Here is a 21,805-nt window from a genome sequence, read left to right as displayed (position 1 = left end):
GGCATTACCTGTCCCATCCATGATGTCAGAAGGTTGGAGCACCTCGTATGAGCAGGGATCCCTGGGCATTGGGACCGGCTCCATTTCGGACAGCGCGGGCAGAGACAGTTGGCTGGAGCTCAGGGACTGCCCGTTTTCCAGGGAGTCATCTTCAGTGGATATGGAGAGCTCCCCATCTGTTGGAGCGAGAAGGAGACCACGGAGTTAGACCACATCTGCCTTCCCAGGAAGGGTGACGTGCACAGCCTGCCACCTGAGTCTGGGTGCTCTTTCTCGTACAGTCCTTGTCAAGGCCAGTCTGTAGAGTCTGCACTTGTTCTCTTGCTCTTAAGGCATCTAAGCACCAGGGGAATAGTTTCCAATGATCATCAGCAATTTACCTGCGTTCTCTCTTTCTAATCATAGACAGAGGAAAGGATAAAGACGATGCGGTGTGTATACGTATATATATGAACACTACCCAGTCATAAAAAAAGAATGAAATGACGCTAGTGGCAGCAACAAATGGACCTAGAGATTATCAGACTATGTGAAGTAAGCCAGACACAGAAAGACAAATATTGCATGATATTGCTTATATGTGGAAACAAACAAACAAACATACATACAAATGAACTTATTTACAAAACAGAAAGTAAGTCACAGACATAGAAAACAAATTTATGGTTATCAAAAAGGAAAGCAGGAGTTCCCGGTCGTGGCACGAATCCGACTAGGAACCATGAGGTTGCGGGTTCGGTCCCTGCCCTTGCTCAGTGGGTTAACGATCCGGCGTTGCCGTGAGCTGTGGTGTAGGTTGCAGACGCGGCTCGGATCCCGCGTTGCTGTGGCTCTGGTGTAGGCCGGGGGCTACAGCTCCGATTCAACCCCTAGCCTGGGAACCTCCATATGCCGAGGGAGCGGCCCAAGAAATAGCAACAACAACAACAACAACAACAACAAAAAAGACAAAAGACAAAAAAAAAAAAGGAAAGCAGATGGGGACAGACGAATATAGAAAACAGATAACCAACAAGACCTACTGTATAGCACAGGGAACTATACGCGATATTTTGTAATAAACCATAAGGGAAAAGTATCTGAAAAAAGAACACAGGTCTTGTTGGTTATTTGCTTTCTGTATAATAGTATATATGTTAATCCCAACCTCTTAATTTATCTATCTATCTATCTGAATCACTGTGCTATACACAGAAACACAATATTGTAAATCAGCTATACTTCAATTTAAAAAAAAATTAATGTCATATTCTACCATATTTGGATGTATTTTAAAAACACAAGTGAAAATTAATTTTCTTCATAATTTTTGAAAACTTGCAGAAACTAAGAAGGACTCAGAAATTGGAAAACTGGTCAGGAATTCCTACCTCGGGGAATACTCGACAAGCCCCAGGACATATTACGCCAATTTTCCTTGTCTTTTTACCTCTGCCCACATCCAGTTTCTCTAGGCAGGTGAATGCTTGGAGGGGAGGGGGCGACTGAGCTCCAGCTGAAGGGCTATAGCAACCCAATGATGCTGGGAAGTGCCAGGATTCTCGAAGTGCCCACCAGCCATGCTGCCGGGTGGGGTGTAGACTTTGACCTTGCTTCAAGCTCAGCAGCTCAGTTAACACCATGGTGGAGGATCAAAGGCTCCTCCACAGTGACTGTTTGTCAAATCAAAATTCCCCCAGTGTGATTTCATCCTAGCCCAGGGGAGTCCCAGATAACTAGACATTAAAGTCAAATTAATTTTTAAAGAGGACGGAAAGCTGTTCCCGTCAGATGAATAAATATCCAGATGAAAGACTCTCAGTTATGTTTGGTCAGAAACACAGAAACCAGCAAAGCAATTACCTGCCTTAAAACGGGAAGAAAGAGGATTTACTCGTAGGAATAAAACAGGGAAATGACACCAAGGTTAATCTTGGATAAATAATCCTTTCCTTTTGCTATGTTCCTCCCAAGGCTTTAATTCATATACAATGATCATATGGTAGCAGAAGATTCCTCTGGCCACCCCCCCCCCCCCGCCCCCGCCAATTAGAACTGGCCTGATGAAATGTATGTTCAACAGAGCAATTTACACCCTGACAGGTTTTAGACAGCATATGGTTCAAGGACGTGATATTTGACCTGAATCTTCTATACTATAAACATAGAAAAAAAATATATATAATGGATAGCAAAAAAAAAATTCATCGGAAGCAGACAGTATAAATAGCACTGACTCTTGGAGATTGTGGGCTTCTTCCCCCTTCTTTTCAATTGGCGTTTCTATATGCCTCACGTGGTAATAGTAGTGACTATAATTGTGATTAACAATATGACTCCGACTCCTCATTAATAACATAAGAGCAGAGCAGATTCTCAGGCCAGTGTTATGCAAAGTACACAACTGAACTGAACTGAGTGTCCCCGGCATGGGAAGGGCTGTGGCTAGGAGTGTTAATGCATTGCCATCCCATAATAGATCACCGGTCCTTTTTTTTTTTTTTTTAAAGAAAAAACATTTACTTTTGAAACAATTATAGATTCACAGAAAGTTGCAAAAAAAGTATAGAGGTATCCTATGTGTATTTCGGACCCCATTTGCCCCAGGGATTATATCTTACATAAGTACAGGATAATATAAAGTTGACATTAGTATAATGTGAGTATATAGTTCTACGCTACTTATCATGTATAGATTCATGAAAAACACCACCACAATCAATATCCAGAACTACTGCCCCCCCCCACAAAGATCTTTCACAAAGATGCTTTAATTTAGCTTGTTGCCGCTGCACCGCGGGAAGTAGCTCTGCTGCAAGTTCCCAGTTGGTGGAATAATGATGCAGCTGCCATTAGGTTTAATGCATCTCTGGGAAACCACTTTGATTTTTGATGTTCCAAGTGTGGCAAAAATCCTGAGACATCCCGAGGAGGAGTGGTTCCAGGGCTGTGTCCATGCTTGGCTTCTTCGGGCCAAGATGTAGGGAATGAGTGTTCAACATGTTAGCAGTTACAAGCGCCGCCACGGAAGCAACATTAGCAAGAAAGAGATACAGCGGCAATCGGGTTACTTTAGATTCTATGACTCTCTGTTACATCAATTTAGCTGGTTATAGAGAAGCAATATCACTCATTTCTCTTGTAACATATTAACTCTCAAAACATTTAACTCCCTGTGGATTTAAAGTACCTTTGCTAAATCACAAAGGCCCAACCCACTTGGGAGAGGAAACACTCTTGTGAATTCCACTGTCATAATTTCTAAACATACCTTTCCATTAAACACATGAAAATGGAGAAAAAAGGAAGAAATATGATACTGATCATATCACCACCCTAACAGAACGTTTCTCTTCCCATAGTCCCATAGGGGTATGTGTCAAATTTTGTATCTTGTTTTTTTAAAAAAAAATCTCCATAAGCATTATAATTTGCATAGTTATGATCTTAATAATTATACTGAATGAATATATAGACAGTTATTTAATTATCTCTCTGTGGTTGGTCACAAAGGGATTTCCAGTGTTTCATTCTATTATTAAAAACAGAAATCTCTGCTGACTATCTTCCTGTGTAAAATCTTTTCTGCAATTAGAATTCTCTCCCTTTAGGAAAGATTCCAGTAAGTGAAATTTATGTGTATTAATATTTTAATGTCTAGTGACATATACCTGGATCTTGTGAAACTGTTTTTCTGCAGGGTTTGTCAATTTACACAGTAGAAATGCACAGATTACACAAATTTCTTAGCTTTTGGTCATTTCTTCAACATCAATTTTGATGTTTTATCAACTGACCCACATACATATATGTATAAACATATCTGGCAGAAATAAAACTAGGCAATAGGTATAATTTCATCATTAATACCATTTATGATTAAGATGGGCAGTGATAAAGGTAAAATTTGGATTCATACAACATGGGGATAAAACAGTGCTGTTTCTGTTAAGTAAGTGTTATTTTAAAATTCTTACATTTTCAAACACAAAAGCAGAGGCATTAACGTATAATGGACTCCACATACTCATCATCAAGCTGAGGAATTAGCTGGGAATTCGTCATGCTTGGTAATTCCGAGTTTGATTAATCTGAAGACTAATTTATTTTATCATAGATGAGTTACAAGGTATTACTTTCTACTGTATAGCGAAGTGATTCAGGCATTCAGAAAAACATATATACATATTTTTCCCATCATGGTTTATCACAGGATATTGAATATGGTTCCCTATGCTATATAGTTGGAACTTGTTGGTCATTCATTCTATATACATTATACTTTGTGTCTCTGAAGACTATCTAGGCTCTTTTTTTGTTTGTTTTTTTTTTGTTTTTGCTTTTCAGGGCCGCACCTGCAGCATATGGAAGTTCCCAGGCTAGGGGTCGAAATGGAGCTATAGCTGCCACCCAGGTCACAGCCTCAGCAACTGGGGATCCAAGCCACTTCTGAGACCTACACCACAGCTCATGGCAATGCCCGATCCTTAACCCACTCAGTGAGGCCAGGGATCAAATCCGCGTCCTCATGGATCCTAGTCGGGTTCGTTTCCTCTGTGCCACAACGGACACTCCCTCTCTTTTTACCATTACTAGCATTTAATAAATTACATTATTAGAAAAACCATTTCTTCCTCCTAGGAAAATGTAAGCCTCCTGAACAAAATACATCTTACGGATTATTTGTACTTCTATCTAAATCATCACCATCTCTTACCATTAATGAGAATGAGTTCACTGAGTATTGGAAATTATTGTGATGCTTTCCTTGATCCTCTAAAATTATCTGTAATAACGGTTTTCAAAATGGCACAATTACTTCCAAGCATAAGATGTTTCCTACTAGAATTAATGAAGTGTGAGGAGGAGGAAGGGAGAAGTCAGGAGGAGACTAGACGGGTCAAGGCAACGGTTCTCAAACTTTAGTGGGCATCACAATTTTCTGGAGTGCAGTTAAAATACAGATTACTAGGCTTCATCCCCAGAGTTCCTGGTCCAGTAGGTTTAGGGTAGGACTGAGGATATGCGTGTCTAATAAGTTCTATAGTTATGCTGAGGCTGCTTTTGCCCTTCAGGATCTGACACTTTGAGAACTCCTGGATTGGTGGTAAGGAATATCAGAGAACCAAGAGAACTGGGAACAGCAACAGCACATTTTCATGATGAGGTTTAGGGCAGGAAAAGCTGTTCATGTGGCTCATTTGGATCGAAGATGCTTGGTTTAAATCTCCAAGAGAAAGCAGGAGTTTGCACTGTCTAACCATGGATTATGAACTTGTCACGAAGGACAATGGGACTGGAGAAAACAGGGTGGGGAACAAAAGTCAAATGTGAGCCGGATGCACATGTACCTAAGGAGGCTAAGTGTGGTGACAGAAGTGGCAGAGGAAGCAAAGCAGAAGTGAGTGCAGTTCCATGTCATGACTTCAATGATGGGACCTAGAAAGCAACGGATCTAGGAGAACTGACCGCAGACCCTGTGCCATCCATCGTCTCCTCTCCCTTGTGAGGCACAAGACATGAAGATGCTGGCAGAATCAGGCTAACACCACACCAAGGAGAGAAGGGCAAGGTCAACTGATAAACACCTGTCGAGGCCCTATCATTAACAACAGGGACCACATACCAAAAACCACCCACTCTCACACATCTGCTGCTCCTCTTTATGATACAGTGAGAACCTACTGCCAGGTCTGCTCTCTCCAAATCCTGGAGCTGACCACACCCTGCCCTGCCTCTCCTCCCACAAGCCAGGCATTGTTGTTAAGTGCTATGGAAAAAACAGACATGCCTTGGGGAAAGAGTGGGGCAAGACATGATGCAGAAACGCAGACAGGGAGGAATTCATGGGAGCTAGCTGATGTGAAAGCTGAGGAAAAGGAGCAAGAGTGAGCAGTCAAGCCCTGAGCAGAGGATGAAGGAAGACGTAAGATGTGTATTCAGAATAGATGGAGCTCACACAGAGGATCCTGTCTTGCAAAAAGCTTTCTTAACCTTCTAAAAGTACAGTCTATAGAAAAGTGGTATTCCAGAGGGTTGGCTTAAAAGACACATTTAATAAATTTTGCTCTAGCTTGGTTTCTTTAAGAGTTACATCCACCTATAACTGGAAGTCACCTTTGTACCTATCTTATGAGGGGGTCTTTTTAAAACAAATTGTTTTGTTATTGCTGTTTGTTTCACTTTAGGAATATTCTCTGGTTTTAGGGTGGTTGACCTCAACGTCTGACCAACTAAATTTCACAAAGCGTAAGGTTAACAAGTTTTATTTGTTTTAAGTAGATGAATGTCACCATGGGAAATTCTTATGGGCGTTCATGGATATTTATAACAGTTTTTACTTTTTAAAAGCTGAATAAAATTTAGACATTTTGTTCTGAGAGAGCTCAGCGTTCATGGTCCTTTGAAAGTTCAGATTAAAGAGTATTAATTTAATTTCTGGAAATCAAAAACACTTGAATATAAACTTAAGCCTGTAAGAAGGAAGAACAAATCTGCTTCCACATGGGATCTGTTTCTTTTGCTTCAAAGTTTGTGTTCTATTGCTTTTGCTACAAGTTAAGAATGTTGCCTATAGCCTGAAATAGACAAAAGAAACTAGAACCATTTAAATAAATAAACAAGCGCGTGCACACACACAGTCATGTACATATTTATTTATTTAGGTTATATAAGCGGGAAGCCAGATGGACAGTTTTAAATTACTCTTAAACTTTTAGATTTTTAATTTGCAGGGGGAAAAAAAAAGTTTACACCCAATATAAGAAAAAAAAAACAGCATAAGGGTGAAATAGGAATACAGCTAATAAAAGAATGGCTATCCCAAGTATTCAGAGTATTTGTACCAATAAATAAAAATCAAGTCCCAGGTGCCACTTGTGAAATGCACAGACTGGCTGGGAATGACAGAAATGCAAGTGAAATGACCCTGTGGGTGATGATGACCCACAACCACGTGTCTGAAACAAAGTCAAGCAGAAAAGCAGGAACGGAGACACAATGGGCATGTTGATTACAATGACCTTGAAAGGAATGAGTGCAAGTTGGCAAAGTTCTGAAGTGCACCTGGCACCCTAGGAGTGGTGCTTAATGGTCACTCACATTTGTTTCTGTAGAGATGCTTACATGTATAAAGAAGAAAACAAACATGGCAAATTAAATGAAAACAATAGTTCTGTTGGAGGAGAAGACTCCTTCCTCTGCTTGAGGAGGTATTTTCCCCGAGCCCAGCTTCTTACTCCTTTCCCTGAGTGACCTCATTGCTAGGAGGCAACCACTGGACCCTGTTTCCCCACCAGGCGGAGGGAATCTATCCAAATGGTGAGCACAGCCCACCCTGGACCAGTATTGTTTCAAGACTCTGGCTTCTGACTCTCCCTCCTGATGGCGGATTCCAGACCCAGGCTTGGAGGGAGGACATAAAGGGAGTGACCAGGCCCGTCACTGGCTCCCTCCCGGCTGGCCTTTATCAGTAGCAGAGGTGATACCCTCCTTTAATCTCCCATTTGTCTTATCTCTGAGATGCTTCAGAAACTCAGAGAGGGAAGAAGAGGGGTAACACTGGACCACTCAGATCCTTAACACGCTGGAGACATGAGGGAAGAGAATGCTTTTTCCATCATTGTGGCTCAGCGGTAATAAACCTAATTAGTAACCAAGAGTATATGGGATGTATGAAGATCCCTGGCCTTGCTCACTGGGTTAAGTATCCAGTGTTACTGTGGGCTGTGGTGTAGGCTTGCACCCCATGTTGCTGGGGCTGTGGTGTAGGCTGGCAGGTGCAGCTCCGATTCTACCCCTAGCCTGGGAACTTCCATAGGCCACATGTGTGGCCCTAAAATGCAAAAAAAGAAAGAAAGAAAAAAAAAGGACTCCATTGCCAAGGTGACAGGAAGGATGGTGTTATAAACGATACTCTCCCAGGAGGCCGGCCTGTCAATAACAGAGGTGCGCTGGTGAGCAGCCTTACCTCATTCTCGGGGGGCTGGGGAGGAAGAGAGGGAACAGGTAGTGGAGAGAAGCCAGATTCTGAGCACATGGATGGCTGAGTTCTTGTTTTTGCCATCACGAGCTTGCAAAGAGTCACAACTCCTGGGACCTCAGTTTCTAAACAGCTGAGTTAGATGCTGCCCAACTTCCTTGCAGACCAAAGTATGTATTATCTTTATGACAAGTGCAAGAAATGAGACTAAGCGCCCCTCCCCCCAAAAAAACCTTGCAAATAACCCTGAAAATAAGAGATAAGGTAAACTAGCAAATTATTTCATACTCAGCTTTTCTTTTTTTTTCATACAGCGTCCTCAGTTTGGGCATATTACCATAAGAACTAGGGGCCACACTGATTTCATGGAAATTGTTAGCCAAATAAAGCCTTCTATTTTTGTTTAAAAAAAACTGGCAAGTCACGTTTTAGTGGATAGCTAGAGACTTGTGTTGTACATAAGAAGTCTCTATACACAGTAGAAAGACAGGGAGGAAGAAGAGATGAAAAGATGGTAAAAGAAATATTTTTGGAATAACTTGAACATCAAGAACCACACTGGACATCTTCCATACAGTAGCAACAACAATATTTTGTAAACAGTATGTCAGGAATTGATTATGTGCCAGGCTCTTTTTCGCTATATATACATATATATATATATATATATGCACATACACACATAATATATATACAACATATATATGACATATATAACAATCCGATAAAATTGGTACCAAAATTATCTTTAGTGTATAAAGAAAAGTGAGCACTAGGTGACTTAAGTAACTTGTGCAAAGTCACAAACTAGTAGATACTGAGTTAGTAGGTAGTAAGAGTGAGCGTGTGACCTCCATTAATGATTGACTTTGAAATTTTAATTCTTAAAGGACGGCAAAATAGAGCAATCCTTTATAAATGACATGTAGTTGCCAGGATTAACATTCTAATTGTGCTAGGGTTCGTACTTGTCCTAGAGAAGAACAACAAACAACATCATGAAATTGCGGTTACAGCGATGCTTCTTCTACTCGAAAGGAAAATGATTATGTCAGTGACAATTTTAGCCTGAAAACATGAGGAAGTGGTTGCCACGCTGCCTCTCTCATGGTAACACAAATGTGCAGAAGTCACACATGGACACCTGTGAGAAGTCAAACACGTCTTACTTCACTGCCATCACCTTTGTCTATATAATTAAAGCAAAGTCCAAAAGTGAGGACCCCGTGTTAAAGCAAAGACCCATCTTTACAGAGACGTGGAAGAAAAGCCCTAATGCAAGCATTTGCTAATTGTTTTTTTCCCTTTGAGACAAATGCTGTTGTTCAGCCTCTTTCATGTTTTCACTGTAGCATCCCAGCCATGCTCTTGGACCAAAAGGGGCCTCTCCACTAAGTGGCTGATGGGTTACTCCCTAGGGCTACAGGCACTTTCCACAGACATACCTGGTGGTGGTGAGTCATAAAATAACGACTGCATCCAATGTCTCCCCCCACCACCCCGTTTTTAAAAATTCTAGTTGATTTACAATGTTGTGCTCATGTTGAGCAAGGTGACTCAGTCATACGTATCTATACATTCTTTTTTAAATACATTATTTAGCATCCAGGAGATTGGATACAGTTCCGGATGCTACAGGGCAGGGCCTTATTGTTTATCCATTCTAAATGTAACAGTTTACATCTATTAACCCCAAACTCCCAGTCCATCCTGCTCCCTCCTGCCTCCCCCTTGGTAACCACAAGTCTGTTCTCTCAGCAAGTCTGTTTCTGTTTTGTAGACAGGCTCATTGGTGCCACATTTTAGATTCTATAATATATATATATATATATTTTTGACACGGATACACTTTTTCCACGAGAGCAGGAAAAAATTCACCCATTAAGGGGGCACAGGCATTGTTCTGTAACCCACAGAGACGCCATTTTCACAGTAATATCCAGAGCTTTGAAAAGCTCTGTTAATCCCAACAACCTTTTAAATTGTTGCCATCAAAGCCCCTAGCTACTCTCATTGTCAGCAAAACCATGTGCCAAGCAAGTTAGCTAAGAAATAATTTATGGAAGGATTTGAGTGAAAGATTAAAAGCTTTCAACTTAAGAAGCTGGAAATGGCTCCCTGGCCACCAGAGACTTTTTCTTCAGTTTGCCAGAATTCAGGGCGTTGATGCTGTAAACTAAACGGTGCTACAGATATCGCGGTGCAGAGTTTTAAACACAGAGAGAGGAGTTCAGCGGTAAGGAACCCCACTTGTATCCATGAGGACAAGGGTTCGATCCCTGGCCTTGCTCACTGGGTTAACGATCCTGTATTGCCGAGAGCTGTGGTGTAGGTTGAAGACGTGGCTCGGATTTGGTGTTGCAGTGGCTGTGGTGTAGGCTGGCGGCTGCAGGTCTGATTGAACCCCCAGCCTGGGAACCTCCATATTTCGTGGGTGCGGCCCTATAAAGACAGCAAACGAACAAACGTACACAGAAAGCAATACATTTCTATGAACACCCCGCGGATTTACTACTTAAGGTATTTGAGTCTCAAGCATTTAAAAAGACAAACTGAAAGTCTTCTTTGCAAAAACAAAATCGACAGTGTGTCGCTCTTCGGGTGCATTTTCCTTCCCAGTGAGGAAAAGTCATGGTAAGCGTGTGTCTGTGTGTCTAAATGCATCTGTGTACCACCAGGATTTAAGGCAGACGCTGCTGGATGCTATAGGATCACGGAACCTATATTTTTGGAATCCACAAGTTAGAGAATCTTCCAATTTATCTTTTTTTTTTTTCTTCTCAGGGCTGTACCTGAGTCATATGGAGGTTCCCAGGTTAGGGGTCGAATCAGAGCTGCAGCTGCTGGCCTACACCACAGCCACAGAAATGTGGGATCCCAGCCTCATCTGTGACCTACACCACAGCTCATGGAAGTGCTGGATGCCTGACCCACTAAGCGAGCCCAGGGATTGAACCCGCATCCTTATGGATACTAGTTGGGCTGGTAGCCGGCTGAGCCACAACGGGAACACCCTATCTTTTATTTTTATTTGCAGCCAGAGGTCTATCGATTATTCTGACTCGCTTACATGGAAGAACAATTGTGCAAGTGCCATGAGGTTCCTTTCTGTCTGACACAGGCCTCGTCGTGACTCTCAGAATCCTTTTGAACCTACTCCCTTGAAAATCTCTGCAAGATGGATTTCAAGCTCAGGCTGTAATTCATTCCATGACACTCTGATTAGATTATTTTAAACACAAGGGAATGGGCACATGTTTTTGTGCTTGGAGAATCACCTTGGGTTTTTTTTTTTGTCTTTTTGCCATTTCTTGGGCCGCTCCTGCGGCATAGGGAGGTTCCCAGGCTAGGGGTCGAATCGGAGCTGTAGCTGCCAGCTTACGCCAGAGCCACAGGAACGTGGGATGCGAGCTGAGTCTGCGACCTACACCACAGCTCACGGCAACGCCGGATCATCAACCCACTGAGCAAGGGCAGGGATCGAACCCGCAACCTCATGGTTCCTAGTCGGATTCGTTAACCACTGCGCGACGGGAACTCCTCACCTTGCTTTTTAAAATAGTTCTTGTTGTTCTGGATATAATATCCTATTTTGATGTTAATATTTTTTCCCTCTTGCCCAGAGGCCTTTGCCTAAAACTACTGAATATTCGAGCTGCAATGACTTCCCATCACAAAAGTGGCAGTGACCTTGGGAAGCCTGTTTTAGTTGCACTTCCCTGTAGCTGTTTCCTGCTGGATTTATCAGCATTTTCTGCCTTTGACTGGACCTCCTGGTCAGCAAACCACAGCTCATGTGCATTCTTGGCCGCTTCCTCCCACTGCAAACATCTCATCGTGCCAAAATGTGGTATCTGTCTCCCAGAGGTGTTTCTGTCCTCGGTCCCGGGTCCAGTTATTCTCCTCGCCAGTGTTCCCCCCAAGCCCACTGGTTCTCGCATCATCTATCCCGAGGACATATGATGGTTCCGATCACTAGTTCCAAACAATGACTGTTCTCTCCAAGGTTTGCAGCTGCAAGAGGATTTACCGGCTTGCTATTCCGGGGCATTTTGATATTAAAAATGCACCTGGGGCATCTACATTTCACTGAATGTAAAATGAACGGAGTGACAAGTTTCTCTCCTAGGCTCTTGTATGATAATGTGAATTGCACAGAATCATACGCTGCCGTGCAAGGGGCCTTTCATCGCCGATAGAGGATCCAAGATTTTAAACAATCGTCCATGGCTGGAGTCGGAGGAGGAAAATGATAGGGATGCACCATTTCAAAACTGAAGCAGCTCTGTTTCTCTAGCTGGGCTCTTGGACAGGGTGCCTGCCTGCCATGTGTGCGTGACTACGGTTCTAGCGCAAATGAAATACAATTGAAAGTGTAGCTGCTCGGTCAGACCAGCCACATCTGAAGTGTTCAACCGCCAAGCAAAGATGATGGAACATGGCTCTTATTGCCGAAAATTGTACTGGACAGCCCTGCTCAAGGTAGACTTAAAAAAAATCACAAAAAATGGGCCTAACGAAGGTGCAAAAGTGAACCTATTTCTGGATCTGGGAGATTGCAACGACGTCGCTCCACTCGTCCACATCACAATGAACGGTCAGTTCAGTGGAAAATCCTTCCTTTAGAGAAGATGCAGTGGTGGGAGGGCCAAAATGCAGGGAGGAAAAATGTGCTTGAGGGTACAAGTGGATGGCGGGGTCCCTGACGCCAGCAACCCACAACTGCATGGCCTTTGGAGAAGTCCTGAAGCCTCACGATGGAATCTCAGCTTCTCTGGGCAGAAGCAGAGAAAGTATAGGCTCCGGTGAAGGGGCACTGGCAAGAGGATACGGGCATCTTAGAAGAACAGAGGAGCCGTCCAGGCCAGATGTCTGGTGGGGACCATCGCTGACTTACTGAGCACGTACTGACCCCCCAACAAGCCTACGAGAGGATGAGCAAGGGCAGAACGGATTGAAGAGTATGCACACAAGGGTGTTTGCAGAGAGGCTAGGAGGACCCGCAGGTTAGTAACAGGCTGTTTCTGATCAAGCAGGCTGGAGGCTGGGAGCAGCACAAAAGGATGAAAGCAAAGCAAGGCTTTGCTGGCTGCACAGTCTAGGATCCTGGGTTATTTTCACTCAGAAAACAGCCTCCAGGAGATGAGAAGCTGCCTTGGACCTCGTACAGACAGAAGATGAGGTTGCTGGGGCCAGAATCCTGGGCTTGGGGCTCCCAGGAGAGTGCAGCTGTTTTACAGATATTTAGGTGAGGGTTAAGGCTGAATGCCTAGCTTTTTTTTTTTTTCTTTGCTTTTTAGGGCTGCACTAGTAGCATAAAGAAGCTTCCAAGCTAGAGGTCAAACCAGCCACAGCCACAGCCACACCAGATCCAAGCAGCGTTTGCAATCGACACCACAGCTCACAAAAACACTGGATCCTTAACCCACTGAGTGAGACCAGGGATTGAACCTGCATCCTCATGGATACTAGTCAGGCTCGTTACCGCTGAGCCACGACTGGAACTCCCTGAATGCCCTACCGATTTGTCTAATTCTACATGAGTCCTAGGCAAATGTATGAAGTCAGGAAAGTTTTTCTAATTAGGGCTATCTTTCCTTTTATTAGCTATTACCTCCCAGAGTTTGGTGTGTCCTCTCATCATGAACAGGTTACAGGTCAGTACAGGGTAGTGGCTGTGGAATGAGCAAGCATCAGAAGTGGACACATTGGTCAGAATGGCCATCAATAAAGAGTCTACAAATAATAAGCGCTGGAGAGGGTGTGGAGAAAAGGGAACCCTCCTGCACTGTTGGTGGGAATGTAAATTGGTACAACCACCATGGAGAACAGTATGAAGGCTCCTTAAAAAACTAAAAATAGAACTACCACAGGATCCTGCAATCTCACTCCTGGGAATTTATCCGGAGGAAACCATCATTCAAAAAGATACATGCACCCCAATGTTCTCTGCAGCACTATTTACAGTAGCCAAGCCATGGAAGCACCTACATGTCCAATGACCAATGAATGGATAAAGATACGGTGTATTTACACAATGTAATATTACTCAGTGATAAAAAAAAAAGAATGAAATAACGCCATGTGCACCAACATGGATAGACCTGGAGATTGTCACACTAAGTGAAGTAAGCCAAAGACAAATATCATATATCACTTACATATATACATTAAAAAATGATACAAATGAACTTAAATACAAAACAGCAACAGAACCACAGACATAGAAACCAATCTTAGAGTTACCAAAGGGGAAAGGATGGGGGGGGCATAAATTAGAAGTTTGGGATTAACATATACACACATATACACATAATTACAACAGATAACCAAAAAGGACCTACATACAACACAAGGAATTATGTTATCTTATAATAATCTACAGGGAAGAAAATCTGAAAAAATATCATAAAATCTTATAATACTGTATCTTTTAGTATCTTATAATAATCTTATATATCTTACCTACTATATTAGATTATCTTATATAAGCTATATAAGTACCTTGTAATTATAAGGGAAGAAAATCTGAAAAAAATAGATATATATGTGTGTATAACTGCATCACTTTGCTGTACACCTGGCTGTAAATCAACTATACTTCAATTAAAAAAAAGACGTGAACATGATGCTCCCCTTGCCTGAGGTCCCCTGCCCTGGACTGTTCATAGGTGGGACCCAGGATGTGGGTTGGGAATGGTCTTCCAAGGATAACTTTTATTAGGTCGCAGCTCTTGGGAGTTGACTGTACCTGCAACAGTTTGGCTTATGAAAACGTCTATCAAAATTAGAGGAAAAAAAGAAACATCCAGTGATTATTTCTAAGAATTCTAGTCAATTAGAAAGGAGAATAATTCTGGAGAAGCACTGAAGCAAGATGTTCGTGGTCTTACAAAGAGAAATCAAGAAACAGGAAAGCCCTCTCTCTCTCCTCTGGTCTTGCGTCTGCATGTAATGCTGGAACTATGGCAGCTCTCTTGTTACCATGAGGGGTTAGAGCCTGAGGATGGCATCCCTTCGCCATGTCCTGAGCTGACGAATTAACCAGCCCTACCACTGGATTTTATGATGTGAATGAATGAATGAATGGCTCACTCCTTCATGTAATAAATATTCATGAGCGCCGAAAAATGCCAAGGGTTGCTCAAGGCATTTGGGATACTTTAGAGGATAATCCATGGAAGATCATTGGTCGAAATTTGTTTACTGCTTTAGCCTCCTTAGGTTTTTTTGTTACCTGAAGCCATAAGCATCTTAACTTACACCCTGCTGACTGCACAAGGGCTTCACAGGTAACTAAAGGGCCTACAATGAAATGGCATAAAAATCAATAAAAGGACATTTCTTATTTAAGTGTGTCTGTTTTGATGCTCTGGATCATTTTTTTTTTCTGTGCTGATCACTGTCTTTTGGCTTCTATAATGCTACCCACTTCTGGTTTACTTCCTATTTTTCTGTGTACGTCTCAGTCTTTGAGGGTTTTACTTATTCTCAGACTTTTTTTTTTTTTTTTTAAGTTTCCAGATCATTCAATGCTGAGGTACCAAGGGGTTTCCCATCAGGGCCACTTTATTTTCTTATTCTACATCTCCTCGGAGAAATGCCATCGATCTGTATGACTTCATAACATTCACACACAGACAGTTCCAAACCTGCATCTCCAAGCTAGATCTCCCTCTTGAGTTTCAAATCTGCTGAGACATGTGGAGATCTCAGACTCAATGTGGTCAAACCATTGTGATATTCTGTGCCCCAAACGCATCTCTCTTGGGTCCTCAGCTCGCAAATGGCCCCTGTAGTACCTGTCCATCAAGTTGCCAAGCCAGAATCCTGAGTGTCAGCCTCCTTCTCCCCTTCTCTCCCCCAAACTGAGCAGCCCCAGGCCCTCTGACTCCATCTCCTATGGTTCTCCAGCCAGTCCTCTCCCCTCCCCCATCCCACTACCCTCATTCCTGCAACCTCCCAACACATCATCCAAAGCCCAGCAATGGTCTGCGAGCTGGTCTCCTTAACTCACACCTTGGTCTCCCTTCAAGTCCTTCTCCCAAACAGGCAGAGTGATGAGGCTGCAAATCTGATGGTTTGCATCCTCATCACTGCAAAACCCTGCCAGAGTTCCTCTCTGCTCTCAGGACGAAGAATAAGCAACTCCTATGGTTTTCCTGCCTGCAGGACCGGCTCTGACCACTGTACGGACAGGCTGGCCACTCTCTCTCCTTCTCTATCCCCAACCTGGTGCCTCCCCACAGGCGAATCCGTCTATTGTAATATTCGTCTACACAGCCCACCTTCTCTAGGATAACCCTCATTAGCCTTCAGGCTTCCTCTAAGATACCATCCTTCTGGAAAGTTTCCTGATTCTCCAGGCTCAGGTGGGTGGTGCTCCCATGTGCCCCTGAACTTCCTCATCATAAGCACAAAGCACCTGAACCCATTCTGGGGCTTTCAGTTCCGTTAGGGGAGCCCACCTTGACCCCTAGCATTCCTGGTGCCCCGAACGATGCCTGCAACCTAACAGGAAATCAACAGACACACAACAGAGGAATACGTTTGTTGGGGAATGCTCGCTCACCACTATGATAATATTTTCATGATTTTTTTTTGACGTGGGATAGTGATTTTCTGAAAGAACCATGTTGCTTAAGAGAATCTGGATTACCACGTCACTTTATTCTGTATTTTATCATTTAAATTGCTTTCCATTTGCCCCACGAGGCCAAGCCACTGCATTAGGCACTAAGATGCGACAGAAATGACTGCATGTCTGAGGCCAAAAGGAAACACTCTCTTCATTTGCACATGGTTACTCCAAATCACAGCTTCCAGAAGATGCCATTTCTAGGTGAGACATCAGAAAACAGCTAAAAATGTGACAAAATAACAGTGCCTGGTAAAGGCTGTGAAAGGCATTTCCCATAAACTTGAAGACTTTAATTAAAAGTCTATGCACCTGGGATACCAGATAAACAACAGAACTTAAAAGGCTCAATCCTAGTACATTCATCTCCTCTGATACAGGGGAGAGCTGTTATTTTTATTTTTAAAAGATGACGACCTTTTAATTTAAATATCAGGCCTTTTTCTTGTGAATGCCGGAAGTGGGGGAGAGGAAGTTCTGGAACACAGCCTCTGCTTAGAAGAGTTGTCCATTTCAGGGAGCTGCTGCTTGTGTGGATAATTTAAAAAATAACACCTTCCAAAGTGGTCACTCTAACTCGATTAAGGGAAAAAGCACATCCCAATGCACTTTATTATTTGCTGAGAAATGGTATCGCCAATTCCCAGCACAGAGTGGAAACAGAAGTCTCTCATTGGCACACAATCGGTTCTGTTGTCCTGTGCCCCCTGGTCTTTGTGGTCTTCTGGTGGGACTATCTCCTCCCTCCCTGCCCTCCCCAAGGGTCCTGGTGTGACAGCAGTGAGTGGCCACCTGGGAACCAGGGCAGTGGCAGCAGCAGTCTAACTTAGATCCCAGATCCCTGCTCCCATTTGGGGTGTGGACACATGTAATGTGCAGTGGCGACAGCGTGTCATTCCACAGAGAGAGGTGGTCCCTTTTCCCCCGCCTCCCTCCCGATACGTGATATAGCCACTCATGTGAATTAACATATCCATACTGCATGAACCAAGGGACAGGATGTGACAGAACTGAGACTTCATTGGAAAATCCAACGATGAAAATATAGTACAATCACCTGACATGTTTTAAACACAGAATTATGCTTATGTGCAGAGCTCATTGGCAATAACCCCTAATAGCAATATGTATTAAGAGCCTCTGATGACCAATGGGCAACATAATCATATTTTTTTTGTGTGTAATCCTATAAATTCTGAATGAAGGAATTGAGCAGGGGTTTTCAGAGTCCACACTCACTGGCCATGAACGCTTAGGTGCGTCTATTACCTTGCTGGCCTGCAGGTGCTTCACCCGTGCACTGGAAAAATAACAGAAGCCAGGCCAGGTGAGATCCTTCCCAAGTCTGAGAAAACATCGTCACAATTTTACTAACGGTCAAACTCACTGTTTTCAGGACATTTTCTCCCCAACACTTAAAAGCCACTATTTGTAAATAGAGTATTCGGCATCCACAGACATGAATATACACACAATGTAATAGTGCCTACTGAAATAACAGGCAATAAACTTTTATGGACCATACACATGAATCAACAAGGGGGATCAGTTTCACTCTTCCGGATTTTGTCAATGCAGGTGGACAAACCAAGTTGCGTGTACATGCAATCGCCTCAGGCTGCCATTTGTTGTCACTTTGGTTTTTTTGGCCGTGCCTGTGGCATGCAGAAGTTCCCAAGCCAGGGATTGAATCCAGGACACAGCAGCAACCTGAGTGAGCCACAGCAGTGACAACACTGGATCCTTAACCACTAGGCTACCAGGGAACTCCTATTGTTGTTTTATTTTTCAATAAACATATACTGAGCATCAACTATGTGCCAGGCACGACTGCTGGCAGTCAGATGCCTACAAACTCAGTGAACAAGCCAGACAAGGATCCTGCCCCACCTGACGAAGCTCATATTTCAGCGAGGAAAGACTGATGAGAAAAAGGCTAACACAACACATAAGCAACTTACAGAGCACACTGGCAGGTGATAAGAGACAGAAGGGAAAAAAAAAGAGAGAGCAAGAGAGAGAGACCACAGGAGAGCAGGGTGAGGGGCCATGGACTCATGGGAGGAGGTGACAATCTGAAATCTGGGGCCCCAGGCAAGCTTCAATGAGAAGGTGGCATCTGAGCAAAGGCTTGAAAAAGGAAGGAACCATGTGGATGGATCTCTGGGGGAACGGGTTCCAGGATGAGAGTGCAGCCAAGGCCAATGTCAGGGCTAGAAAGCAGGGCTGGGGAGAGACCACAGAGAGGAAGTTTCGAGAAGGTATGGCCAGGGAGTTGAAGCCAACTGAAGAGGCTGGACGGCAGATAGTGGAGGGTTTTGTATGGCATTGCAGGAATGTGGAACTTCTCTGAGGGAGGTGGGGAGCCGCTGCACACTCTGGGCAGAGGGGGATGTGCTCTGATTGACAGAGAACAGAGAGAGAGACAAATGCAATACAGAGGCTTTACTTTAAAAGAAACATACTGAGGGGCTTAAAGACATTAAGGTGATAGGTTGTTTAGAAGTAATAGCAGAACCAATGCTCCCGCTGCAGCCACCCACCACTGCATGTAGGTCTCTGTGCAAATATCACCTCCTCCAGAGGTCCTCCGTGATTGCACTTATAGAAAATCTTGGCTCCCCCTTTGAATTTATCTCCTATCCTGCTGCTTTGTCTGTCTTTAGAGTGATTATTACTCCTTGGCAACATACCATATTCTTATTTAATTATTTCCTATCTCCATTAGTAGGACGTAAACTCAGAGGAGGTGTAGATTTTGCTCTTTTGGTTATCATTGTAGCTCAACACCCAGACCACCTGGCCCAGAGGGGCACTTGGCACCAACTTGTTGAATGAATGAATGAATGAATGAATGTTCCAGGAATCTAGGAGAACCCTTAAGTTCTAATTCAAAAAAATACACTTTGGGAGTTCCCACTGTGGCGCAACGGGATTGGCGGCATCTTTGCAGAGCCAGAATGCAAGTTTGATCCCTGGACTGGCATAGTGGGTTAAAAGGATCTGGTGTTGCCCCAGCTGCGGCGTAGATCAGATCCCTGGCCCGGGAACTCCATATGCTGTGGGGAGGCCAAAAAAGAAAAAAAAAATAGACTTTGAAATTGGGCAATAGTTAAAAATAAGCTGTTTATAAATGTATAGATTATTTTCCATCATTAGCTGGCTTAATACTTTTACTCTTTAGAGTGATGATGGTTCACTGTAATGTTTACACTGTGTTTTTGACAAAATTGCTTTATCCATATTGTGGAAAATTTGGAACACAGAAGAAAAAGAATTTAAAGGTTTCTGTTCCTACTACATTGTGACTAACGACTTAAAATTTTTTTTGTATGTAGTATTCAAAATTTGCTGCATTTTTACATGGCCATAATATATCCAGTGATTAAACAATTTTTTTGATTTTTTCAAGTTTTATCTAAATTTTTTTCTGAACATTAAATGTGCAGGATGCTATATGAAACCAATAAAAAACTGCAAGCCATCCAGTAGCTTCTGCTCTTTCATATACATTCGATTAAGAAAAGGATTCCTGAGCTAGCTCATACAGATAGTGAGAAAATTTCCCCTCTTCAATCCAGGCTCTCATTTGGCCTGATTTAAACCTTATTGGCCAGTTTGAGATTTTAACCTGCTAAGAAAACTCTAAAGAATTTTGAGAACTCACTCATCTGAGTTCTTCCTGCCCAGTCACACATCTCCTATTGCTACCTTTCTCTTTTCTATCAACGAGGAAGGAATTATTAAGCAAAATCAATAACACAAAGAATTGGAGGAGAAAAGCTTCTTTTCATCACGTTAGCAATATCAGGCATAAAAGAGCTTAATTGCAACATGAACAGGGGCTGGCCCTTGGGGACGGGCTGACGCAGTAACTGCGAATTAACGGGCAGCCGTCTGTGACAGCACAGCTTGGGTGGAAACGGTGTCGCTGCCACGTGACCAGGGTCACATGTGCTCACACAGGAGGGGGTGCCAAAGTGAGGGATGACCAGCCAGGCAATGTGGAAGGGCTGCTGAAGGTCTATGAAATTTATCTTTGAAACAAACAACTCGGAGAGTGATGAAGGGCTCGTTGCCACTTGGCTCTTCACTCAGGTGGCAGCCTTACAATTTTATGTGTTTTACTTACTAGAATCCCAGATGCAGACAGTTGAATGATGGGGAAGGGATGTGTTTAGAGCCTAAGGGGAGGCAGGGTGGAGGGGTGAGAAGGCAAATGAGTCAAGCATCAGGGGGCTGGGTCCTCGGCCACCCATGCTGGTAAGACCATTATGGGGTTTGAAGATCCTGGCACCTCAGATAAAGGGGGACCATGATGTCCCTTCCTAACGTGGGGGCCTGAACTAGGCATGTAAGAGTTTCAAAAAATTATAAAGGGAGTTCCCACTGTGGCTCAGTGGATTAGGAACCTGACTAGTATCCGTGAGGATGCGGATTCGATCCCTGGCCTCGTTCCGTGGGTTAAGGATCTGGTGTTGCTGAGACCTGCAGTATAGGCTGCCAACGCAGCTTGGATCTGGTGTGGCTGTGGCTGTGGTGCAGGCCGGCAGCTGCAGCTCTGATTGGACCCCTACCTGGGAGCCTCCATATGCCATGGGTGCAGCCCTAAAAAGAATAAACAGAAACCATAAAGGGTGATGATGATGAGACCACTTCGACTCACGGTTATGTGAACAATGTCTTGAGAATTCATGGGATAATAACCACTATTCGACTTGACACGCTACGGATGGAAATGTCACCCACCCCCTCGCCCTGACCAACATCTGACGCTCAAACCCCCATGTGACTGTGTTTAGAGAACGGGCCTTTAAGGAAGTAACTGAGGTTAAATGAGGTCACAAGGCTGGCCCCCTGATCCAAGAACTGATTTTCTTATGAAAAGAGGAACAGACACCAGGGGTGCATGCACACCCGCGGAACCGCTATGTGAGGACACGGCGCGAAGGTCGCCATCCACAAGCCGAGGAGGAGGCCTCAGCAGAAACCACTCCTGCTGGTACCTTGATCTTGGGCTTCCAGCTTCCAAAACGGTGAGGAAATGCATTTCTGTCATTTAAGTCACCCAGGCTGTGGTATTTTGTGATGGCAGCTCTGGCCAACTAACACAGATATGTTATCTCATGGAATCTTCACTGCAATAGTATCCACACTTTGGAATAAAGAAAGAGAAGCACAGAGAAGTTAAGCAACTTGACTAAAGT

The 21,805-nt window shown here is 43.5% G+C and overlaps 1 protein-coding gene across 4 annotated transcripts in view; it reads right to left on the bottom strand.

Moving 5' to 3' along the window:
* Window positions 1–21,805, bottom strand: part of PHACTR1 (phosphatase and actin regulator 1) — a 321,038-nt gene that overhangs the window by 92,928 nt on the left and 206,305 nt on the right. For all 4 annotated transcript variants that reach the window (XM_047794426.1, XM_047794427.1, XM_047794424.1 and 1 more), the window contains exon 4: window positions 9–176. In XM_047794426.1, coding sequence (XP_047650382.1) covers window positions 9–176 — 168 coding nt within the window. The remainder of the gene's footprint in view (window positions 1–8; window positions 177–21,805) is intronic.

Source organism: Phacochoerus africanus, chromosome 9 (genome assembly GCF_016906955.1).
Source record: "Phacochoerus africanus isolate WHEZ1 chromosome 9, ROS_Pafr_v1, whole genome shotgun sequence".
Lineage (NCBI taxonomy): Eukaryota > Metazoa > Chordata > Mammalia > Artiodactyla > Suidae > Phacochoerus > Phacochoerus africanus.
Note: the sequence above shows the minus strand (reverse complement) of the source record. Positions and strands in the feature narration are given on the sequence as shown.